Source organism: Cololabis saira, chromosome 8, assembly GCF_033807715.1.
Source record: "Cololabis saira isolate AMF1-May2022 chromosome 8, fColSai1.1, whole genome shotgun sequence".
In the NCBI taxonomy this organism is placed as follows: Eukaryota; Metazoa; Chordata; class Actinopteri; order Beloniformes; family Belonidae; genus Cololabis; species Cololabis saira.
Window position 1 is genome coordinate 36,673,114 of NC_084594.1, and position 26,221 is coordinate 36,699,334.

Here is a 26,221-nt window from a genome sequence, read left to right on the forward strand (position 1 = left end):
GAAAGTATTACTAGAAAACTTAAAACGTATACAAATTTTTTTCATAAATCCTGCCTCATGCTCCTTTAATGCTCAATAGTACACATATGGTTCTTTAATATATTTGCATTATACTAAGATGCATTCATTTTCAATGGCTTTTGTCCTTAATGGCTTTTTTCCCCCTTACATTACTTTTACTTTTATACTTTAAGTAGTTTTGAAACCAGTACTTTTATACTTTTACTTGAGTAAAAAACGTCAACTTCTACAGGAGTATTTTTAAACTCTAGTATCTATACTTCTACCTAAGTAATTAATGTGAATACTTTTGACACCTCTGGGAGATATGCAGACTAATAAATTGGGTGATGGCGAACCAAGCAGCAGATGTGGAAGCAGGAGGTGAGGGCACCAGCGGTGCCCGTGGTGGCTGCAGCAGCAGCTGGATCCGTGTCCTGCGCAGTACCAGGGGCGTTACGGTAAGGCTGCGGAGGCCCCGCCCCCTGTGCGCGCTCCCCGCACACGGGGAGAAGCAGCGCTCCATCCTCCTCCTCCGCGGAGAAGAGCAGAGCAGGGAGCGGAGGAGAAAGTCCCCTCGGGTGTCTCCCCCGGTTGCAGCAGACATGATTGCAGCCCTGGCCGGGCCCCCCCGCCGCCAGCAGCCCCCGCCATGCGGATCCACTGCAGGCTCGCCGTGATCGCCGCGTGTCTGGGACTTTTCCTACTTGTGTACTTTTGGGGCGGCGGAGCCGCGGAGGAGCCGCTGCTGGAGGGAGAGGACGGGGACCCGGGGGAGGAGGAGGAGGACGGCCGGCCGCCCCGGTCCCTCCGGTCCTCCCCCAGGTCCTCCCGGGCCCCCCGGGCCCCGCCGGGGCTCCGGGACGATGCCGTCCCAAAGTTAGCGGGTAAAGCTGCAGCTGGAGTGCGGGTGCGTGTGGGACCCGCTCCCAGAGCTCCCAGAGCCCGGGCGGAGCAGCGCGCCGCGGCCAGGGCGCGCAGCCAGGACGCGCGGAGGTGAGCGCACTTTCAGGACACTTTACTGCTGGAAAAAGCTCACCTTCCTGGGGGAGTTAGTTAGTTAGTTAGTTAATCTTTATTTCGGTCAATTATAAGCATAAAAAATCAATAAGCAAGATAATAAACATTTACAGGTTTTTCTTTGGTCAACATGGTGCTCATTTTGACCGAAAAGGTCTGGGCTTGAAGCATAAAGCTTATCTTGCACACCTTTTAACATACCGGTAATAGAATATGCAAAAAGAACAAATGAAGTATCATGAGGCTACACAAAATAATAATAATAATAATAATAATAATAATAATATTTAATAATAATAATAATAGCTGTAATAACGGTAATAATAGTAATAGTAATAATAATGATAATAAAAATAATGATAGCTCTGAGAAAGTGAAAAGATGCTAAAGAAACCGACCAAACCAATTTAGGTTGTCATTTCATCTCATGCATCTGTATCGTGTCTATACATCAAATCCTACACACTATTCATGCATATGTTCATACCGGTCTCGTGCCAAAAAGTGATTGCCTGCCAGAATCTGATTTCTCCCCTGAAAATGGGTCTTTTTACCTGCCAAAAATTGATTGAAGGTGAAATACAGTTAATGAAAGGTTGTTTCTACCTAAATATGATTTGATCTCATTCACGAGCTTCATAATATAAACACTAGGATTGCTTTTAACTCTTTTAAAGGACCATTACAACACAAAATAGGCATTTTCACCTGCCAAAATTTGATTGAAGGCCAAATACAGTTGATGAAATGTTGTTTCTGCCTAAATATGACTTTATCTCATTCTTGAGCTTCATAATCTGAAAATCTGACGTTTTTTATCGCTCAACGGGCAATATCTTTTTGGCACAACACCCACATACCTACATACCCACACGCAGGCACACACACAGCAACACGCATACGTACATTCTTCTTTGTTTGCTAATTCTGCTTCTATACATGTGTCCATTACCTTTGCTTTGAATAATAGCTTATATGCTTTTATTGAGTTTGCTAATTTAAGGTCATTGTCTAATGAGTTCCACAGTTTTACTCCTAAAACAGATATACATCTACCCTTTGTATTTGTTCTTACTGTTGCTGTCTTAAACATTGCTGTTCCCCTGAGGTCACCCCGGAGGGGGGGGGGTTTGCTCGTGACGCGTGCACGCAGTTGCTGCTCCAGGACGCACGGTGTCCAGTCAGTGTGCACAGTTTCTCGTTAATCCCCTTTTTAGTTTGGCCATGATGAGCCGCGTCTGCAGAAAGCAGGCCATCTTCAGGTGAGGGCAACCTACATGCACGAGCCTGGGGGCCCTGGTACCGGGGAGATGCTGCTGGATGAAGATACCCGGTCTGGCTGAGGACCATCATATGTCCAGCCCTGACAGCCAAGTTCAAGTTCAAGTTGACCTTATTAGTACCCGTAGGCAGATTTGTCTTGCAGTAGATGGAAGAAGGCATCTCACACACAATCTTTACAGTCATTAATTTGACACAGGAAAAATACAGAGAACAGGTTTACGGCAGCACAAGACAGACATGGCAGGTACTTACTGAAGAGCATTAGGGCCATGCAGGAAAAAAAAGATATTTGAGAGGAGGAAGATTTTTTTTTATTGTGCACTTCGAGAAAAAAGTCGAAATGTCGAGAAAAAAGTCGAAATGTCGAGATTAATGTTGAAATACAATTTCGAGAATAAAGTCGAAATTTCGCGAATAAAGTCGAAATTTCGAGATTAACGTTGAAATATAATTTCGAGAAAAAAGTCAAAATGTTGAGATTAATGTTGAAATACAATTTCAAGAATAAAGTCGAAATTTCGTGAATAAAGTCGAAATTTCGAGAATAAAGTAGAAATTTTGAGAATAAAGTCGAAATTTCGTGAATAAAGTTGAAATTTCGAGAATAAAGTTGAAATACAATTTCGTGAATAAAGTCGAAATTGTACTTCAACATTAATTTCGACATTTGGACTATTTTCTTAAAGTGCATAATAAAAAAAAATCTTCCTCTAAAATATTATTTTTCTCCTGCCTGGCCCTAATACTCTTCTGTAGGTACTCACAATGCTCACTGAACAGGATAAAAGTATATTGCCCACAAGGCAAGAACAATAAATAGAGGTAGAACCAAGTCCCGGGTTTCTAATAAATAGAAATAAATAAGTTAAAAGCAGGATAGACCTCAGTTATAGATAAAATGCGTTAGGATTTGTTTAAAAGAGAGACAGCAGCAGGAACAAAGCTAATCCTATAGCGTGTGGTCCTTTTTGGGGACTATGAATCTGCGTCCTGATGGCAGTAGTTGGGACTCCCTCGCTAAGGGATGGGAGGCATCATTGGGAACGGAGCTGACGATCCGCTGCAGCCAGACTGGAGGCTGGGACTCTGCCGGGGAGACGACCCCGCCGTGGCGGCGCATGCAGCAGGGACCTGCGCGTCCTGCACGAAACGCGCTGCTGCGTGTGTGCAGCGCGCTGATAAGGGAGATGGGCGGAGGGGTCATCCAAGGTTGTTTCAGAGAGGAAGAAACCCCGCTGCTCGGCTGCAGAGTGGGTCGCAGCCACTGCTGCAATCACGGGAAGCAACTTTCTTCTCCGTTGGATGAAAGGATGGGGTCTGATAAGAGCAGTTTGAACAATGGGGGGTGTTTCACGCCGTGCACTTACCAAAGAGTCGCTCCAAACGTTAGATAATGAGCATTGTTGTTATTTCGAGAGTGGAAGCTACTCATCATCACGTCTGAAAACCCTGTTTACTCACCACGATGAAACCCTCTCAGTAAGTCCCTTTTTTCCACTCGTCTGCTGCAGATATCTGCTCTTTCCTGCCTCATGTGTGTGGAAACCTTTGCATCGGACACACTTCCTGTGGATCTTGCTTCATAAACAAACATGCTCCTTTTTAATCATATAATTTCCTCTTCACACATCACACAATTTCCTGTGGCCCAAAATAGGGAGAGAGGACCCCACCTCCCCCCTGACATCAGTTCTCTTGGTCCAAGGCTGTCCCCTGTGCTGTGGGAGGTCCTGGTGGGCCTGTACTGGGCTTTTCCTGGGCGTGTACTGGGCGTGTACTGGGCGTGTCCCAGCTTAGAGCCTTCAGTGATGCTGCCCTGAACAGGATCTCTACTTGGAGCTCATCATCTCCGCTGCAGGACTCCACCGATGTCTCCGCTCTATCTGCCCGCCTGCTGGAGGAGATCGGTGTTGATGTTTTGTGTTGAAACAAATCCCCCGCTCTGTCACTTCAGATATCGTTAAGCAACGTTTCTGGGCAATAAAGAAGTCCCTCTCTGGAAGTGGCATCACGCCGAGCTGTAAAAACGTCACCTCCCATGACTGAGTTCCCTCAGCTCCACGCTGCCGGAGATCTGCTGCCCGAGGCTCGCCATGTGCCTGGAGACGACGCTCCTCTTATTATGTGTGAAATCACTCACTCAGGATCTGAATGTCCTGACACGGAGACATGCTCTCAGACTTTCACCTGTTTCCTGACTTTGGCAATAAATACGAAAGGTCAACTGTTTATTTCTTTATTTTCTGTCACATCACTTAGAAAGGTCATGCTTTTGGTGCAGCGTATTTCTATTCGATTGGATATTGTAATAACAAGAGAATATTGTTCTCTTCTTGTGTTTATGAGGGTTGCATCCAGCTGTGGCGTGTATGTTTCTTATTGTCTTAAACCGGAGATATCAGCACGTTTGAACGCCAGGATTTTGCTGAAAATGCAGCAGCTCCTCTTTGCCGAGTTACTCGAAGCTCCTTTTTCTTTTGTCTTAAAGAGAGAGAGAGAGAGAGAGAGAGAGAGAGAGAGTGCCAGCAGTCATGCAGCGTCTGCCTTGGTTGTGAATCCACCACATGTTTATAGGCGTTTGTCCAGAACTGCCGTCCAACAAGAGAAGGAGGAGGAGGGCCAGGGAACGTGACGGAACCAGATGTGACAGAACATTTCTGGTCTCCTCAATCAGAGTGTTTCTGGTTTGAAGTGGTCGTCCAGAACCATTTTGATGACCTTGTAATGCTGCCAGTGGGAACTTGCAGTTTCATCTGAAACTCCAGTGACAGCTGCGTGTTGAGTAACAGGAAATGATGCATGAGCAGCTCAGACGCTTCGTATGCTCTTCAACAGGAAATACACTCCCTGGTACCGAGCTCAGAGTCTCGGCAGTGGAGGCGCTAGTTAGTCTATAGCGTCTGTAGGAACTGCAGCTCAACTCAGAGCTGAGATCTTGATGCTAAATGAGGATTTCTGCCTTAAGAATTTCCATGTCTCCACCTGTAGACGGGTGTTCTGGTCCTGATGGACTAATGTCTCCAGGGGTCTCAGGACTGAAGGAGTTCTTCTCCAGACTGCAGGTTCCAGATGTTTCCACAGATGTTCAACAGGATGTAGATCAGGACTCATAGCGGGACACTGCAGAACAGTCCAGTGTTTGGTTCTGAGTGGTTCTTGGCTGGTCCTAGTTTTGTGTTTGGACTGTTGGAGGATCATGACCTGCTTTCTGACACTGGACCCCACATCTTTCTCCAAAACGTCTTGATAGTCCTGAGACTTTGTTGTCCCTGTACAGATTCAAGACCCCCGGTACCAGACGCAGCAAAGCAGCTCCAGAACAGAACCGAACCTCCTCCATCTTCCACAGCAGATCCAGTCTTCTTTTCTCTGAAGGATTAATTTCTGTGTCTGTGAACATAGAGATGATGTGAAAAATCTCCAGTTTTGTCTCATCTGTCCAGAGGACGTTCTCCCAGAAGCTTTGTGGTTGGTCCATCTACATCTAGATAATTCCCAGTCTGTTTCATGATGATGTTCTTCCATCAGTGGAACCTCCTTGGTGGTCCTCTATGGTTTCTACAGTGATGGACGGTGTGATCTGACACTGATGGACCTGGACCTTGGACGTCACCTTGAATTTCTTTGGAAGTTGTTCTGGACTCTGTGGTTTCCATTCGTATCATCCATCTCTTCAGTTTTTCCTCAGTTGTCCTCTTGTGTCCACGTCCAGGGAGGTCGTCTACAGTCCTGTGGAGCCTAAACTTCTGAATGAAATGTCCAACTGTTGTCATGGGAACATCCAGCTGCTTGGAGACGGTCTTCTAGTTTTGAACATGCTGGTCTGGAAGGTTCTTCCTGATCTCCTCAGACAACTGTCTCCTTTACTGTCTCTGGTCCATGTCCAGTGTTGTGGACACCATGATACCAACCAGCAGAGGGACACTTTTAACCCTTTAAACAGTCACACTGACTGAAGACACCTGGGACGATCATTACAGGACACACTTTACTTTAACGTGTTTCTGTGTCACATTATTTACAGTCTTTTCTAATTAATGTGTCATTCGTTTTATTTATTTATTTATTTTTATATGATTTTTCTCGACCCCAGTTTATAAGCGGTGTCTGATTTTCATTCGTCAGTTTTCAGTGAATTGCTCTTACAGACAGTTTCAAGTTATTTCCATCGTTGTGGCGGAAATACCGTTTTGTGTGTTTGTTGTTTTTTTCTTTCGTGGATGAGTTCTGGTACATTTGCCCGTGGGTGTCTTCCTGCTTCATCCCTTCTCTTGGTTTTGTGCAAAACCTTCAGCTCAGGATGTGTTTATTTCTTTTTTCCATTTCCTTACTGAAAAATCTCTCTAGTGCTGTTTCCAGAGACCTCGTTAGGCTGTAAAACTCCCAGCAGGTTTAGTCAGCACATCTAATGCTAAGAAATGAAATCTAGAGCCAAATTTGTTTCAGGCCTTCCCGACTATAAAATGCTGATGGGCTCAATTCCTTAAAAACTGACATTAAAATTGTGTTGGCTTCTGGCTGCAATCATCTCTTTATGAGTAAACCACCAACCCCTAGTGCTTCCTCTGAAATTCCCTGTATGTTTCTGAAGAAACTGCGAGTTAAAAGCACTTTAACCTGTTTCTATCTGCTCTGGGGAGCTGGGCTGTCTGTCCTCACACCTTCACCGGAGCGTGGTCAGGGAGGGACTTTGATGCTTCTTCAAGTTCGACGCATTCACCTCCTCCAGGTGTTCTTTCCTTGAAGTTGATTGTCTGGTTTCACTGCGCACACGTACCTTTTCCCTCTTCATGTAATTAAAAGGATTGGGTGGTGTACCAGACAAAGGGCTCCTCTTCTGCTCGCCGCTCTGCAGCCAGGAATGAATTCATCGTTTCGTACCTCCTCTTTTCTGAGTGCTTCCAGATGCGGGCAGCCGTGTCGTGAGACAGGCCATCATGCATGCAGCCCACTTTCTTATACAGGCATTTTTGTCTTGGACGTTCAGTTCTCTGCAGAACACTTTCTCTCGCTTTTTTTTTTGCAGGACTAAAACAGTGTCATTCCTTTTGTGTTAGAAATTTTTTCTCCGGGAAGTAAGAACGTGTGTTCAGTAACCTCGATGGCGTCGGCCTCAAACGCCTGGCTCGCAGATTTCTCGTTTATCCTCGAGCGCAGTGCATCGTCGTCCTTCAGTCATGCAGAAAACCATGTGTTTGGAAACCGTCCTGCAAAACCCCGTCACACTCTTCTCTCTCTCCTTCCAGACTCAGGAAATCCTCCTCTTCTTGGTCCTGCTTTCTGCGGTTCTCCTCTGAAAGTGCTTAAGATTGCAGGAAATCTTTTGCTTTTACTTTAAAAACTTATTTTTAAAATAAAAACAAAAGGTAATCTTTATCTGACGTCCATCGCTCTAACGTTCACGTTGAATACCTCAAGGAAGTAAGACGACTTGCAGTTCCTCAACGGACCACTAGGGCTGGCTCTGAAAGTGATCCAAATGTCCAACTTTGGGGCAGAAATGAACTTTCATAGATTGTTTGGAAAAAATACAACGTTTTGTGTTGCCATAGCTAAATTTCACGTCCATGACAACTGTATTAGAGGGATTTATTTCATTTTTTTGGGTCACACGATAACGTAGAGCGATGTTTTACCAGCATCACCGTTTTTTTCCTGGGTGAAGGCTCCTCCCACGCTGGGCAAGGTCAAGGATGGATTATCATGACCACGGGCCCTGGACACAAACTTGCTATGGGCCCCTACCTACAATAATATCCTACGTGCACGGTGCATGCCCTCCCCAAGCACTCAGTTTGGTCACACAATGGTGCAGAGAATCCACAATCACACGGCATTACTTTGAAATTATATGTTATTTATTTTCACAGGTTAAATTACTGCCATCCTATGTATGTTTCTTCACTGGTAAAAAAAACTAAAACTTTTACCATTAATAATGAAACGTAAAAAAACTGATCGTTTTGGATAAAAGCGTCTGCTAAATGACATTGCAACATTGTAAAACATCAAACGTACAGCTCTACTTCACACAAAACTACAGTGCGATCACACAAAAGCACACAAAACCGATCACACGAAACCACAGTGGAAAAACATGTCGCCTAAATCATTGTCTTTTTTCTGGCCTTCTTGGAGGAAAAGTCATTAATCAGATCGTTAAAGTCCAACTCCCGGGTGAGCTCTGACTCGATTGCCATGAGTGACAGCATGTTGAGACGTCGCTGTGTCATTTTAGTCCGCAGTTCATTTTTAATCCTCGACATCTTCGAAAAGGACCGGTCTCTCCCTCACAGTTGCTGACATGAAGCGTCAGAAACAGTCTTAACGCAATAAATAAGTTGGGAAATGTTGACTGTAAACCACAATCAAGTATTGTTTTAAGAAGTTGTGATGGAGCGGACATGCTCGTTCCGTCAGATCTGACAAAAGATCTGAAGTGAATCAGTTCATCTGCAAGATTTATATCCAGATCAGCAAGGTGACGGATCTCTCATCTCCGAAGATCCTGAGATCAGAGAGAGAGAGAGAGAGGGAGAGCGAGAGAGAGGGATATATTGATCCCTTTGCTGCTGTGAAAGAGAGACGAAACGAAACTTCAATACAAGTAATGGGGTTTATGTTTCCTCTTCATCATTGAGTTGCTCTTTCTCACACTCACGTGCACACAAATCAGTTACCTGTTGATGCTGTCGATGGTTATCTCTCGCTCAGATGTCAAAGATACGCATATCTGTTCTCATTTGTTCATGTTTCTAGGTCAAGTGGACAGAAATGGTTGGTGGTTCTTACAAGTGGACACAAGTGTCTGTTTACTTCTAACCGTGTGGTCGGATGCTTATTTTCCTCTTACAGATTTATACAAATTGCCTTGTTTCCCAAGTATCTGCTTCACTGTTTTTTTTAATTTAGCCTTTATATAACCAGGTTAGTCCCATTGAGATCGGGGGTCTCTTTTACAAGGGAGACCTGGCCACGATAGCAGCAACAGAGTTACAGAATTAAAAGATAAAAAACAAACAAAAAAATAATTAATTACATAAAGACATAATTAATTAAAACACTTGCATACAGACAGTCTGAACTCCACTGTTTTCATCAGCGCTTTAAATTCAGTCACAGGTATGAGGTTTCGTATTGAAGTTTATGCCAAGCATCTGGTGCTGAAAACCTAAAAGCTTTCTTCCCAAATTCCTTATTTTTGGAACAACCAAATGCAAAATGTCCATTGAGCGGAGATTGTAACCTCCTTGTTTCCATGTTAAAAGATAAATAAGAAGGAATTTTACCCAGAATGTCTTTATAAATGAACATATACCAATGACTGAGGCCACGAGCAGCTAATGATGACCAATTTAGTGCAGAGAAGATAGTGATGGGAAGACAGAGAACCCCCGTTTGTTACAAATCTCAGTGCGGCATGATACACACTATCCAACGTGCGAAGACAATGAACAGATGCATCATATCCAGCACATCTCCGTAGTCAATTACAGGTAAAAAGGTCGCTTTCACTGGTTTCTGTTTTACATCAAAAGAAAAGCAAGATTTGTTTCTATAATAGAATCCTGACCAAAGCCTCAGCTTTTTCACAACATACTGAATGTGCTCCTTAAAAGACAAGTGGTCATCAATTTTTCTTTTTGTTTTCTTTACCCTCCATCAAGGACAATTGCTTTTGTCTTTTGAAGAAGAAGTAAACATGTAATTATGAGATCTGATGCGTGGATTCGCCCGTACGTTTGGTCTCCGTAAAGCTCATGGCTCCAGGCTTGTCGGCCCATGCTGATATTTTACAGAGAAAACGTGTTGTGGTGGTGGTGAATCGCCACCAGCTCGTGGGTTGGGCTGGAGCACGGTGGCTAAACACACCAGTCGTTTATAGTTTCACCACTGAAGCAACATGTGAAACAGGAACTCCCGTCCTTGGTCCTTCATCCCTCAGCGCAGTGAAGGGAAGATGTGAGGAGAGGCTGAAGCGTTCAGGCGACACAGTGATGGAAGTGGTTGTAGCTAAAAGGAGGACACCAAAGGACTTTACATGTCCAGATTCTCACTCCATCTGAGGTCGATCTGCTCCATCTGCACGTCCAGAGCCCGGGGTGTTTGATAAAGCCTCCACTCCCGTCCTCCGTCTGGATCTGTTTCTGGTGCAATTAATTGTTTCATTGTTTAATTAGGATCCCTAAGCAAGACTGCAGCTATTCTTCCTGGGGTCTGCCAACATTTTTAAATAATACAGTACTAAACATAACATAATAAAAACAAACAAAATAAATTTCTACTAGATAAAGAGAATATCAAATTAAAAATACTCTGCAAAAAAAAGCAGAGACAGAATACATAAAAAAAGAAAGAAAAAAATATATTCAACAACAGTCATAACCTACTATGTTTCAATTTCCAGCATGTTAGACAATCAGTCTCAGCAAGCTGCTTGTTTAAGTGATCTCTATTTCAATGTTCTATAATTGTTACTTATACTGATTCAAAAGATGTTGCTTAACTAATAATTTGAATGTTCATTGAATGTTGCTGTTTGTTTGTGTGATGTGTTTGGGAAATGAATTCCACTCATAAATGGCCCTGAACACAACAGTCCTTTTACCAGCATTAGAATTCACATTTGGCAGCAGAATATCCTCCAGCTGCATGACTGGTGATATATTTATGATAGTCAGAGCTAGGGATGGGCGGTATGGACTAAAAAATGTATCACAATAATTTCTGGCATTTATCCCGATAACGATAAAAATGACGATTAAAAAAATACCAATTCAACTCCACCTTTGTAACTATAAATCACAACACACAACATCACAACATTCAGTCTTTGGAGCCCCCAAAACACTGCTCTAAAATAATACTAAATGCTACTAAACGTCATCAATGGGAATTTATCTTTCTTTCTTTCTTTCTTTCTTTCTTTCTTTCTTTCTTTCTTTCTTTCTTTCTTTCTTTCTTTCTTTCTTTCTTTCTTTCTTTCTTTCTTTCTTTCTTTCTTTCATTATTTCTTTCTTTCTTTCTTTCTTTCTTTCTTTCTTTCTTTCTTTTTTTCTTTCTGGCTCATATCTTCCTTCCATCCTTCTTTACTTCCTTCCTTCCTTCCCACCTTCCTTCCTTCTTTACTCCCTTCCTTCCTTCCTTCCTTCCTTCCTTCCTTCCTTCCTTCCTTCCTTCCTTCCTTCCTTCCTTCCTTCCTTCCTTCCTTCCTTCCTTCCTTCCTTCCTTCCTTCCTTCCTTCCTTCCTTCCCTCACACGTACGTTGTGCGTCAAATTAACACAGAACCATAAATCAGCTTTACACAAAAACGTCATCAACGGGAATTTATCATTTTTTTACCGCGAGATGACAAATTCTTACCGTGGGGAATTTTTTTGACGGTACATCGTGAACGGTAAAATATCGCCCATTCCTAGTCAGAGCTGTAACATCCTCCTGGTATAATACCTGAGGAGTCTTTGTTATGGACATATGTCTAATAAATGATAATAATGAGTAAAGTAATCTGTCACTAACCATTAAGCAACCAAGATTCTTATGCATTTTAATAACGCTTGTCGTCCAGTTACAACTAAGAACAATGCGTGAGAGCGCTGTGTTACAGTGACGTGTCTCTGTCTTCTCCAGTAAATCCGGGGCTAAAGTGTTGCGACCTGTGACCAGGCGCTCCCGGGCCGAGGACGTCATGCACCTGGCCGTGGTCGCCTGTGGGAATCGTCTGGACGAGACCCTCACTATGATTAAATCAGCCGTGCTTTTCAGCCTGAAGAGGATCAAGTTTCACATCTTTGCCGAGGGCCCCTTGGCCCCGCAGTTTGAAGAAAAGGTAAGACGTCTTTATTGTGTGAATGCAATGAGATACACACTCACGGTGCATGTCAGAATTGTTGGCCCGAGACGGATGCTTACTTTTATTTCCCAGGCTGCTGATTTCTGAATTTCCCACTGCATGTGTTAAACATTCCCCTTCTCTTTGTAATGGATGACACTGAGATCAAAGCACTTTTAACTCTGTGACTCAGGCCTCCAGAGGCATAAAGCTCTTTTTTATCTCCAAGCTGGGGCGTAATATATCACTAAGACACACCGCTTTTCCTGCAACACTTCAAAGTCACCTTTACAGAGGTTCCCCGAGTGGCTTTGATTAGTTCCATTTGTGCCGTAACTAACAGTCTATTAACATCGTTTCAACGGCCGCACCTCAAACATCAGTTTAAGTACCTTAAATCTAAACGTTCCATTCAATGCACGCCTTCCCTGTGCACTGACTCAGCGCCGCGTGCTGAAAAGTCCTCGCTAAGGACGGGCGTTCAGGTTTTCAAGGCCCTGATAATGTGGCACACGTGCCGGCTCCTACCGGTGGGAAGTTCCCGGCCAGCCACAGTGTTGCATGCTAAGTGTGCTGCTCAACAGCTCCGTCAGCCCCTTCATGGTCCAGTTCTGATGAATATGGCGCTTTTCCACTAGTACCTACTCAGCCTGACTCGACTCACCTCGCCTCAGTTTTGCGCTTTCCCACTATGTGTCAAGGCATGCCGAGTAAATACTTTTTCTGTACCTACTCTGCTGAGGTTCTAATGGCGCTTTTCCACTAGCACCTCCACCCGTTTTGTCCTCGTTTGTTTTTCCACATCCAGGTGAGAAGTGGGCAGGTTGGAGTGAAGCTGCTGTGACGTATTTGATTGCGCAATCCCTTTGTTCGTGTCGGCGCAGATGAGAAATCAGCTGGAGCCGCGAGCGGCTGAGAGTAAAACAGAGCTCCTGGTGGATCTGATCGTTCCTTATCGCCCGTCTATGTCCCTTTTTTAATTCTCTCCTCAGCACCAGGTTTATGAACATCTGCACCTCAGAGTTGGATCACCAAACAGACGTTTGCGCTGTATAATAAAATCACCGCGGGTCGCTCTCGCGCTGACTCGCGCTTCCTGAACGTCTGACGGCCCCACCTCCCGACCAATCAGTGGCGCGGAGGGTGATGACGTCAGATATAGTCCCGGCTCAGCCCGGTTAGAACCTCGCCAGAATGTTTACAGAAAAAGTATCTGCTTGGCGCGGCTCTACCCGTCTCAGCCCGTAGTGGAAAAGCGCAAGACGGGGGCGTGGCGGGTAGAAGCAAGCTGAGTAGATACTAGTGGAAAAGGGCCATAAGTGGCTGAGTCGGGCTGTATCTGACATCATCACAGTACAGGCCACAGATTGGTCGGGGGGTTGGAGCCAGACGTCTGATCAGGAAGCGGAAATCAGCGAAAGAGCGAGTCGCGGCAACACAAAAGTCTGTTTCATGATCCAACTCTGAGGTGCAGATGTTCATAAACCTGGTGCTGAGGAGAGAATTAAAAAGGGATGTAGATGGGCAATAAGGAACGACCAGATCTACCAGGAACTCTGTCACTTCAAAGCTGCTCGCGGCTCCAGTGGACTTTTCAGCAGCGCAGAGACAAACTAAAAATAAATAAAAAGCGTCGCCACTTGAAGCTTCTCTCGCTCTCATTTTTTTAATTGAGCACATATATCATCTCCTCCAGGTTCTACATCTTTAGTGTTGTTGTCTTCTTCGTTTAGATCACACAATCAAATACGTCACAGCAGCTTCGCTCCAACCTCTTAAAGGAGCATGAGGCAGGATTGAGGCAGGATTTATGAAAAAAATTCATATACGTTTTAAGTTTTCTAGTAATAATGTCAGATGAAGCGTTCCAAACCCAAAAGAATGAGCCCTCTAGTGTATCTCTCCGTTGCCTTGAACAGGCTGTGTGCTGCAAAATGTGCTGCAATTCGGGCCCGAATTTCCCGCGCTGTCCTGCGGATGTGACGTCACATGACGCTGCATGTGCGTTCTCCCCGTTCTCCCGTGCCGGCTTCACTGTTGGCTGCAGTACCCCCAACATCCGTCGTGGTGAAGGGTGGCGCTAATGAGTCTCATTTCTTAAAAGGAGCATCATGCTCCTTTAATTCTGCTGCAGGTGCTGAATTGTTATGGAAAAGAAACTTGGCCGAGTAGGTACTAGTGGAAAAGTGCCATTAGATAGGGCCAATTCCCTGCACATACACCATGAAACATAACTGCATTGTCTTAAAGAAGCAAACAGCTTTCAGTATAATTAATGCTTCATCTGATGTCTTTTCACACGATCTGTGGTTCTGGACGTACTTTAAACGCAGTCTCTGCTTCTGTTTGTGATGTGTTGCTGTATGTGCAGCTGAACCGGTGGCCTCGATCCGTCTCAGCCAAGTTCAAGCACAGCATCTACCCCATCTCCTTCTCTGTGGGCGACGCCGAGGAGTGGAAGAAGCTCTTCAAGCCCTGCGCCGCCCAGAGACTCTTCCTCCCCGTAAGACCACCGGATCTGCTTCACCTTCCATCCTCAGCGTGTCTGATGTCATTAGTCAGTGTTAAGAAAAATAAACAAGCAGTTTTATTCCGGTCTTAGTGCACGGTTATAATTAATTTCCTCCATGATTCCGTTTCTCGCAGCACTTATGCAACAAATTGGCAGTCTCCAGAGACCGAAACCAATAATTTCATTAACTGAAGCTTAAGCCCGGCTATTGATTTTCTTCATGCCAGTGCTCATTGTAATAGCATTATAGATTTCTCGGTACGTGATGGACGTACCGTACACCAAACAGATCCCCGGAGATTTATTATAATGTCCCTCTCACTGCAAAGCAATCAGTGCACATTTAATATTCGTTTCATTAAGGAAGGCGGCGAGCACCTTATTACCTCCACTGCAATGTTCCGGATTATTTACGGCTGAATCGTGCGTTTGGATGTCCTGGTATCACATATTCTGCTGCAGAAATATGACATTTCACTTCTGTTACACAGAACTAGCAGCTTGGCCTTGATGTACTTTTAATCATCTCTTTTTAAGAGACTCTCATGGAGACACTTGGGTGGAAAAATAGCTTCAAGTCTGTTCGTCCTCTCCAGCAGAGCATCAATCAATGCCCCCAAGGAAACGGCGTCTGTGCACATGCAGCAACGTGGCAAACATGATAATACCAACAGGCAATTTGATTAATGGCGTCCTCAGTCTGGCAGGGTTTTTTGGGCGGGGGCAGGGGGGGGTTTATTCATCCATGTCCATGCGAACAAAAGATTGGATCTTTTAGTTGGGGAGAACATCGTCACTAAATTCTGAAACACTTGTTGTCATGAGGTTTGTGTGCATCAAGCTGGATGGTAAAAGCCTGCTAAGCTGAGGGCTGGGAGAGGGGGAAAACAAGCTCAGGTCCCTCAGTTACACTTTAAAGTGCTGCAGGAGCACGTCGTCCAGCAACGAGAGCAAAACGAGAGCAAAACAGAACACAATGGGATCCCAAACCAGGCCGACGGTCAGGGAACAAGGAAAGACAAGACAATGTGTGCTCACAGGGGAGATGAGACCGGTCAAATGTGAACAGAGCACGCAAAGAAACAGACTTTCTAACTAAAACAGGAAGTAAAGCCACCAGAAGTAAAACGGGACACAAAGGAATAGAAGAAAAGCAAGACTGAAATCAGGAAAACTAAAGCAAACTCAGGCAAAGAAATCCAAAACAATGAAACACTGGTGTTTTCTCTTAGTTTTTCACCCACACCTGAGTCAAGAGGGCGTCAAGCAGCCGACCGGCTTGTTGGCACGCAGCAGAGAGAAAAATGTCAAGCTTGCAGATACCCTGCTCTGAGAGAAAGCGGCTCAAACTGGATCTGGAGACAGTCAGGAGTGCGTGCTGCTTTCATTCTGGCGTTCCTCTTCAGCAGCCCTGCCAGTATTGATTACTGCCGTCATTTAAAACTCTTAACTCCTCAGTATGAAAGTAGGTCAGCACAATTCTGTTGTTCTCTGTCCTACTGCGTCAGGTTTTAGGCAGTGTATTAAAATGATCTGTCTCGTTGTGGCCGTTTAAAAACGCTCACATAAAAGAGAAATAAGTAAATCACAGCGTGGTTGGCTTTTTAATGTGGTTGGTCAGGATTTTGTTGAGCCGCTGTTTTCAGAGTCGTGGTTGGCCCAGGGGTTAGTTCTGTCGTTTAAAAGTAGAAGAAAATATAGAACTACCAACCATTTCTTTTTTTTTTCTTTTTTTTTTCAAACCATTTCAAATACTTAGTTCTTAACCCACTGTTCATGCATGTCGATAAAGTTGAGTCATAAACGATCTAACCACACCGTGGCTTCTTTGAGTTGATATTACACGCTGTGCTATTTTTTGAACTACATGCAGCTGTTACAGAATTTGTTTTTCTTCTTAAACCGAAAGACTTTTCTTCTTTTTTTGGAAAATGAGCTGTAGAGCACTCTAATAACAGAACAAGTGACAAAGATCCTCACGGGGTTCTATTTCTGTCTGCGGGCGTTACTCTGACATGTCATTGATCTTTGCACGTGCCGTGTTCGTCTTCTCTGGAGGAACCAGCTGCTTGTGCGAGCAGAGATATGATACGAGTCTTGTAACCAAAGATCAGGTTCCAGCAGCAGTTTGATCATCTCAACTCTTTTCACTGATGGATGGATGGATGGATGGATGGATGGATGGATGGATGGATGGATGGATGGATGGATGGATGCATGGATGGATGCATGGATGGATGCATGCACGGATGATAGATGCATAGAAGATAGATGGATGATGCATGCATGGATGATGGATGGATGATGGATGGATGGTGGTATGGATGGATGATGGATGATACATGCATGGATGGATGCATGCATGGATGATGGATGGATGGATGCATGAATGATTGATGGATGGATGGATGCATGCATGGATGGATGGATGGATGGATGGATGGATGGATGGATGCATGAATGAATGATACATGCATGGATGGATGCATGCATGGATGATTGATGGATGGATGCATGGATGATTGATGGATGGATGCATGAATGATTGATGGATGGATGCATGCATGGATGATGGATGGATGGATGCATGAATGATTGATGGATGGATGCATGCATGGATGGATGGATGGATGGATGGATGCATGAATGAATGATACATGCATGGATGGATGCATGCATGGATGATTGATGGATGGATGCATGAATGATTGATGGATGGATGCATGGATGATTGATGGATGGATGCATGAATGATTGATGGATGGATGCATGCATGGATGCATGGATGATTGATGGATGGATGCATGCATGGATGATGGATGGATGCATGCATGGATGCATGGATGATTGATGGATGGATGCATGCATGGATGCATGCATGAATGATACATGCATGGATGGATGAATGGATGGATGAACAATGGTTGGATGGTCATGCATCGTTCAGGATATTGGATACAATCCCCCTGATATGTGGTAACACCAGATTTGACATTAAACGTGTTCTCATCACCAAAAGTGAATGTAGCTGTAGACGTAGCAGGCGACTGTTTTCATTGGTTTATTTTTAGACCAGTCAAATAATGCATAAAGTGTAAAGTTTAGTTATGGGGCTCAGCAGAGAGTCCCACGGTGCCAGGCAGCAGCCGATGACTGCAACTCTGCCTACAGGTAATCCTGAAGGATGTGGACTCGTTACTCTACGTGGACACTGACGTGCTGTTCTTGCGGCCCATGGACGACATCTGGAGTCTCCTGAAGTCCTTCAACCGGACCCAGCTGGCAGCCATGGCCCCGGAGCACGAGGTGCCCAAGATCGGCTGGTACAGCCGGTTCGCCCGCCACCCTTTCTACGGAGTCACAGGGGTCAACTCCGGGGTCATGCTGATGAACCTCACGAGGATCCGCAGCACACTGTTCAAAGTAAGTCCAGAAGGTAGCCCTCTTTCCCCGCGGTCCGCTAAGTGGAAAGCTAATCTAGGCTGCAATTTCCCTTCTGCATCCTCGAGGGTTTGTTTCTTTGAGCTTGAGTCAAAAGGCTGAGCGCTTTGAGGGCCTGTGATTGAAGCCATGCAGATTAGCATGCCAGCATCACAGACTCGTGCCCTCAGAACTCAGTTTAGCAGCTTTACTGGCAGCAGACTGCATTTGGAAAGTGGAATATAAATGTGCTTTGTCTTTGATGTTTGTGTTGTTTTTCTCTTCCTCTTTAAGGCTGCCCTTGAGCTATTTTTGTTGATGTTGGTATTTCAGAACAGTATGATTCCTAGTGGTCTGTCATGGGAGGATCTCCTGCATCCACTGTACCAAAAGTACAAGAACCACATCACCTGGGGAGATCAAGACCTCCTCAACATTATTTTCCACTACAACCCAGGTACAGTGCCTCTTAGTTTTCCTTTTGTGTCAACAATCATTATGGGGAGAACATCTTTCCATCAAAGAGGTTTTAAATTCATGCATTAAAGTTGACAGTTTGGTAGTTTCAAACTATCTCCATGCTTAGATTTCATTGTTTTTCCATTGCTGAAAAGCCAGTTTTGTTCTCAGCCGAGGCTCAGAGAACATGTGACTGTAGCTTGGGGCAGCAGCAGGCCGGGATCCAGCTGCAGCTGCCAGATGTGGGCACCAAGTGCTCGGAGCTGTCGGCAGAACGTGCTCTGCAGGACAACTAAGTAAATGGGGCGTTTGCTTTGTTTGTGCAAAAAACACCAGCAAAGATGGCCAACAGTCCCTCCTCTTCTGCAGTGACTCAGAGGGAGAGCTGCGCCCTCTAAACCACCGCTCTTGAGTTCTGGTTAATTAACAGTGCTTTTGTTTTTCATTGCATCTTTCTAAAATGACACGTGGCGATTGCTAGTGAGCCAGCATCCCCAGTACCGTGGACCTGTAACGACTAAATGGGGTGTATCTGCGATGACACGGGCTGCACAGCTAAAACAGACAGAGTGATCAGCTTTACTGAGTGACTACAGGCCCGTGCAGCGTTGGCGACCAACCCAGTCAGGTTGCTTCGGGTCGTGTTTCCAGAACCCCTAGATCTGCACATAACCCAGATATCCAAAAGAAATCCTGTAGTGGAACCGGCTCTAAGCTGAGAGAACTCCCAGATATCGCAGGAACCTTTTCACGCTTTCACAAAGTGGTTTTTCAAGCGTCGATAATCCAGTTTATCACAAAAGTGTAATTTTTTTTCCACATTTCCACGTGTCTGGCAGCGCTGGATGAGACGTAGTTGGTTGATCTGAAGTCATCAACGTCTAGCTTCCAGCTGCTTCTGACCACATTAATACGATGTGATTGTGCTACAACACTACTTAATCGTTACTGAGTTGCATCAGGGCTTCCCCCCGTCGTCACATCCTTTTGTGAAAAGGTGTCATGGAAATGCGACTTCTGTCACAACTGCCCCCTTAGATAGGATATTATTTATTAAGCCCACTGATGTACCGCCCTCAATTTGTTGCTAGATTATGTTTAAACTGTGAGAGAGCTGCATTTTCTAACTTGGCCACTAGGTGGCAGCGTCTTTTACACACGGTTCCTGTAAGGTTTCAAATCTCTTTTAGCCTGGTAGATCAGACCCACATCTTAAAAGATGTCGGGTCTGAAAACGATCCATAGGGCCTCTCGGTCCTACGCTTACGTAGCGCTAATCAGAGCAACGGACGTTGAGCCTGTCCAGAAAACTCTACCAGGGTCGATTGATTTGATTGGCTCTCCAAGACTTTTGAGAATAGTCAATGAGCTCCAACGGACGGTAGCTCGAGGCACCAGTGGAGCAGGTTTAAATTTGGCCCCACGTCTAGATTTCTAGGCCCGTTTGACCTCTCATTAGATGGTGACTTAAAAGAGTTTAAGAGGAATGAAATGGAGCGAACGGTTTTGACAAACAAGGCAATTGTTTGCGTGATGTATGTTTTAATATTTTACTTTGAATGTTGCACTTCATGAACATTCCCGGAGCAGTTTGACTGTGTTCATATTAACACCCAACATGTGTATTTTGCTGATGATTAGCCACCAAGCTGCTGCCAATAGATGGAGGTTGCTGTCTCGCAGCGTAAACAATTATCTACTTCCTCTTTGAATGAAAGAAAATGAAGAAACCATCCAACATGCAAACCAATTACAGTGTCGTATGAGGCCTTCTCATCAGCTTTGTTATTTCGGGGTCGCTGTAGAAGTGTGGCCGGTTCCCGGTGGCGCCCCACGCAGAGGGTTAGGGTTCCTCTGCGCTTCACAGTTTAAAGCAGTGGTTCCCAACCTTTTTTCCTTGGAGCCCTCCCTACTTGTGTCTAAGACCAGCCAGGCCCCGCGACCCGTACGTACTAGCACCAAAATAGTCTTTAATTGAAAAAATTAACATTAATTTTTTTTTTTTGATACATTTCTCTTTGGTTTACTCTCTATGACTTTGTTTTTCTCCAATGTCACCAATGTATAAAATACGCACAAAAGGACATAAAAGGACAAAAATATTTCTGAAAAATGTCTCTTTTAATATGAGACCACATTTTTTTTTTAACATTTTTCTTTAACAACCTGTCGGAGTAAATTAAATGTTGAGCAATGATATAATAATAATAAGGAATTAAATCATTTCCTGTGTTTGTCACCAGTGTATAAAAAACACAAAATGTTCAAGACATTCATAAATTATTCCTAACAATGTCTTTTGAATGACTCATTCGCAAATATAATTTTTAAAACTGCATAATTTCAAAGCAGACAAAGTTTTGCGCCCCCCCAGAGATCTCTGGCGCCCCCCCAGGGGGGGCCCGGACCCCAGGTTGGGAGACACTGGTTTAAAGCACTCATGATTTGGATGAAACATAAATAACACACACTATTTACACGTTATTTGAGTGGTGTTACTTTTCCTGTGTGTTTGTGTGTGTCTTTGACCCCTTCCCCCCTCCAGAGTGTCTCTTCACCTTCCCCTGCCAGTGGAACTACAGACCAGACCACTGCATGTACGGGAGTAACTGTAAGGCGGCGGAGGAGGAGGGAGTGTCCATCCTCCACGGCAACCGGGGGGTGTATCATGACGACAAGCAGCCAGCGTTCAAAGTGATCTACGATGCAATACATGAAGTAAGTTTTACAGAGGCTTTCTAGGTGCGTTATCGTCTGCCAGAGGCCCCAACGACTTTAAATAATCTGTACTCCACTGATTTAAAATTGTGAATTGAAATAAACTACCCAAGTCTGGATAAGAGATGTCAACAACTGTCTTCATGTGTCGGACCACCACATGCCGCCCCGGCCCTGGCATTCTTCCACGGTTCCCTGAGATCTACCGTGGTGCCGTTGAGCTGGTGTTCATCTGGTGAGAGGCCTGATCACGGCGAGGCGGCGTCATCCCATAAACATGCTGACTCAGTGGAAGCAGAGCGCGGTGCTAACCATTTCCAGCAGCCCTCGTCTCTGAGGGGGCTTTCACCACGACAACTTCAATAAATCAATGTCACGCGTGCACGGGAGCCCTTTCCACTGAGCTTTTCAATGAGTTGATCGTGATGATTGCTTCTGTGTCACTGATCCGCAGAGACACAAGCAGCCACCGTTAGGGATAGGAATTGATAAGATTTTTTACGATTACAATTCCATTTTTGATTTTGCTTCACGATACGGTTCTTTATCGATTCTCATTTGAAAAAAAGATAGCAAACAATATAGCAAATGGTGCTAATATGATAGACTGTGTTAGTTAATTAGTTACCTGCAGTATTATTAGCGAAGAACACCCTAACGTTGCTGCTGCTGCTGGGTTAAGAATGACTGACGTTAGTCTGGAGCGGATCGAAAACGCAACATTCATTGATTAATTGCATGCTGTGTGCACAAATGTTTTTGTATGTTGGTAGTATTTCTATGGGCTCAAATTAAAGCCATAAATATTTTGTATCTGTGAAAAGATGTTCACATGTGTAATAAGGTTTTGCAGCTGTATAAAACAATTTGTGCTTGTGAAAATAAACTTTGTACTTGTAGAAATATTTTGTGCATGTGCAAAAAATATTTGTACTTGTAGAAATACTTATTATTGGCACGTCAAAACAGTGCCATAATTCGTAGTTGTAAAAAAAGTTTGTAGCTTTGTATATCCAATGTTGCACACAGACAAATTAATTCCACAGCTACAAAAATGTTCTACACATGCAAAAAATATTTCTACAAGTACAAATATTTTTTGCACATGCACAAAATATTTCTACAAGTACAAATATGTTTTGCACATGCACAAAATATTTTAAGTATTTAAAATGCATAAGTACCAAGTAAGCGCCATGCTTACTATTGTCTGCTGGCTTACGCACGTTATGCAACGTGTGTGATGACATCATTCATGCCATCGCAATCAAAAAGGGAATCATTTGCAAAATTTTGAAGCGATTCCAAGGAATTGAAACACTGGGAGCGGGTTCTGAACAAGAACCGGTTCTCAATTCCCATCCCTAGCCACCATCGTCATTCAGGTATTTTCTTCCACCGGTCGTAGGAGACAACCAGATAGCGCTCAGTCAGTGAGCGTCCCCCTCCGTCTGAAAGGGCTGGAGGGTCCGGGGGGCTCTAGCTGCTCCGGGGCTCATGGCGCTCCCTCACACTGGCCTGGATCCACAAGGTTTTTCTGCTCTTGGCGAACAGCCGTGAGCCCGCCAGAATACTTTAGTGGCTTGTTAACCGCCCTGTCATCTCCATGTCGGCGCTCGCTTCTTCCAACCAAGCCAAGATGAGCACCAGTCTCTGACGATGTTGCTCAGAAACCCAGCTGCATTCATCTTTGAAGCCTTGTTATGAGTTGTAAATGATAATGTTTCATGTCGATGACGGTTTTGTGAGCTTTCTTTAAACTTCAAGCTCTACCCTTCCTTGAGGTCACGGTTCAGAAACCCATTTCTCAGATATGCAGAAATGCTCCTGTAGCTTCTGAAGAGAGCAGCCGTGACTACTCGTGCTGTCATGCTACTTCTCCCCAGTTTACATTAAACGATCTGGGTCAGGTTTTAATTTTAGAATTTGTTTTCTCTGGCAGCAAAGTCACCTCCCTCTGCTCCGCTGAGATAAGCCTCTTAAAGACGAGTTGGCTCATAATTTTTGATTAATACAGGGCCCTGCCCCCACCCCTGCTGACAGAATTTGTAAATACCATTTAGTGTGTGATTTATAAAAAAAAAAAAAAAAAAAAAAAGAAGGATTAAAGTGAGAGCTGTTTTGGGATGGGAGCTCACGCAGGCCCTCGTCTCTGTCTCTGCAGTTCCCCTTTGAGGACAACATGTTCCAGTCGCTCTTCTATCCCATCCAGACCAAGTTCCTGGACGTCGTCAACACCCTGTGTGGTCGGATTCCACAAGTCTTTCTCAAGCAGATAGAAAAAACCATGAAGAAGGATTTTGAGGACAAAGTGGTCCGTCACGTCAAACCACGCAAATAAGAACAAGGACTGAACCGGGCTGTGGACCACGTGTCCCGCCAGCGTCTGTCAGGTCAGACTTGTTGCTCTGTATTTGCAGGAGTCTGGCTCTCGTGAACACTAATGATGATGATGATGATGTGATTACAGAGAAGTGTACAGTGCTGGTCAGTGGTGCACAGAATAGGCTTGCCTTTCTTTTCACATCTCTGCTGGGTATAGTTATAAAATGTGGGAGGCTGTTGCAAAGCTACAACAGGAAAAGAAAAGATCTTTATCATTGTGTTTTGTCTTATGAAATATGGAGGTATTGGCTCATCTCAACGATGCCTTTGTAAACTGAACATTATGCAAAAGTATCCTCCGTTTCTGTCCCTTCTGAAAGCATTTGCATGGCGTGGACCCGCTGCACGCTGAGGAGACATAGTTCAACGTTTGGACAGCGTCACTACCTGAAACAGTAGTTGTATGAACTACTCTGTAGTAACTGAATGTTTTAGTTGGAGATGTCAGTATATGTCAGGAGGAGAGTTTGTGGTCTGTTCTGCAGATGCCAAACACCACTATTAGTATTAAATACGATTATAAAATATGGATTTTCATCTTAAATATGGAATGATAAGATGCACTTTGTGAATGACATTAGTACTGGGTGTTATTGTTGTCGCTCTTTTCATACACATCCACATGAAACACAACATTGCCTGACCGAGTGAAACAAAATGTGCAAGGATTTCTTTTTAAATGAAGGAATGAGTTTTTTTTATATGCCATATTATCATGTGTGCCATGTTTACCTTTAGGAGAAATTGAATGGTATAGACCTTTGTGTCTGTAAGTGTTTTAAAGGTTGTTTTTTAGCCTGTAATATGATATATTATCTATCATAAACACAGATTATAAGTTTTAATGTTATTACTAATGTGTAATGATCTAATTGTATCATACCATTCAACACGAAAAATGAAAAAATCTGTATTATAGATTTGTTTCTAAATAAAAAAATGCCATGTTCTGAAGCCCCTTCAACCTCATTTTCACATGTGTGCCATGTATTTGTGTGGTGATGTGCACAAGCACAGAAAACTGGTGAAATAGATCTGTTTATGTCAGTAATGGCCTGTTTAGATGCATGTTCTGAATCACATGTTAAACTCGAGGCCTGTGGGCCAAATACGGCCCGCCACCTAATTTTATGAAGATAATTATGTACTTACAATATAATTCTGTGCTGACTTAGTCTTAAATGGACCATAATGACATGGTTTGGTGTATTGTAAAAGTCTTCTGCCTCACCTCTACAATAACAATGAATTTCTACTATTAATAGGCAAGAGTACAGCCTGCACAGGCCGACTGCAGGGCGGCATATACGCAAACAAACTCACTCTCACTCCATTGGCCATTTAAATTCATCAATTAACCTTAAATTGTATGGTTTTGTAGGAGAGAAAGCCAGAACACCCAGATAAAACACACAAGCACACAGAGAGACCCCTCCCGGGAGCTGGACCAGGACCCAGTGCTAACCACCAAGCCACTTATAATTTACAAAAGAAAACGTACAAGAGTAACAAGAGTAACACATTGAAGTAGTCTTGCCGTTTGACACCAATCGTAATGCCGATGTGGCCCAGGATGAGATGCACCCAGATTCTATCTGGGTGTTTTCAACATACCGGTAATTGGTCGACATATTTTGAAATCCCATTCTCAAAAAAAGGAAGAAAAGTAGCCACCAAATGTTGTGTCAATTTTATTGTCAAAGGTGGATGAACTGAGCGTTACACAAACCGTTTTGAAGGCAAGGCAAGTTTATTTGTGTAGCACAATTCAACACAAGGTAATTCAAAGTGCTTTACATCAACATTAAAAGCAGCAAGACATAATTAAACAGTAAATAACAAATAAAATGATAAGAAAAGAGGTCAAATAATAAAAAACACAAGTTGTTAAAAAGTAAGTGCAGTAGAATACAGCAGGTACACCTCATTCTTAAAATAATTGAAGTGTAATTAAAATTGTGCAGATTATCTAACAGACATGCAACCACGAGCAGATTTGAACATGACATATCTTCAGGTATATTGTTCACGTATCTTCATGCATATCTCGGTGTATTACGCTGTTTTGTGACTGTTTTGCAGAGGTGTCAAGTAACGAAGTACAAATACTTTGTTACCTTACTTAAGTAGAAATTTTGGTTATCTATACTTCACTGGAGTAATTATTTTTCAGACCACTTTTTACTTTTACTCCTTACATTTTCACGCAATTATCTGTACTTTTTACTCCTTACATTTTAAAAACAGCCTCGTTACTCTATTTCATTTCGGCCTTTAAAAAAAAACTATCCAGTTAAATTGCTCCATCTGGATAGAGTGAATTTGGTTGTGGTTGTTTCAGATGTTCTTGTCCAGTTTGTTCTTACATCCGTTGCCAGACACCACTATTAGTATTAAATACGATTTTAAAATATGGATTTTCATCTTAAATATGGAATGATAAGATGCACTTTGTGAATTATATTAGTACTGGGTGTTATTGTTGTCGCTCTTTTCATACACATCCACATGAAACACAACATTGCCTGACCGAGTGAAACAAAATGTGCAAGGATTTCTTTTTAAATGAAGGAATGAGTTTTTTTTATAT

General features: G+C 43.7%; 1 protein-coding gene across 1 annotated transcript; it reads left to right on the top strand.

The window, feature by feature from the left end:
- Positions 1 to 508: 508 nt before the first annotated feature.
- gxylt2 (glucoside xylosyltransferase 2) lies at positions 509 to 24,583 on the top strand. Its single transcript, XM_061727932.1, has 7 exons — positions 509 to 996; positions 11,936 to 12,134; positions 14,509 to 14,640; positions 17,821 to 18,072; positions 18,403 to 18,526; positions 21,074 to 21,246; positions 23,411 to 24,583. Exons 1-7 carry the CDS (start codon positions 653 to 655, stop codon positions 23,585 to 23,587), a joined length of 1,401 nt encoding a protein of 466 aa, XP_061583916.1. The 5' UTR covers positions 509 to 652; the 3' UTR covers positions 23,588 to 24,583.
- The last annotated feature ends 1,638 nt before the right edge of the window (positions 24,584 to 26,221 follow it).

What these genes read in the sequence shown, in the direction of transcription:
- gxylt2 (XM_061727932.1), top strand. Translation starts at nt 653, where the DNA reads ATGCGGATCCACTGCAGGCTCGCCGTGATCGCCGCGTGTCTGGGACTT. An exon ending in TCCGCAGCACACTGTTCAAA is followed by an intron (nt 18,073 to 18,402) that starts GTAAGTCCAGAA and finishes TTGGTATTTCAG; the next exon opens with AACAGTATGATTCCTAGTGG. An exon ending in TCTACGATGCAATACATGAA is followed by an intron (nt 21,247 to 23,410) that starts GTAAGTTTTACA and finishes CTGTCTCTGCAG; the next exon opens with TTCCCCTTTGAGGACAACAT.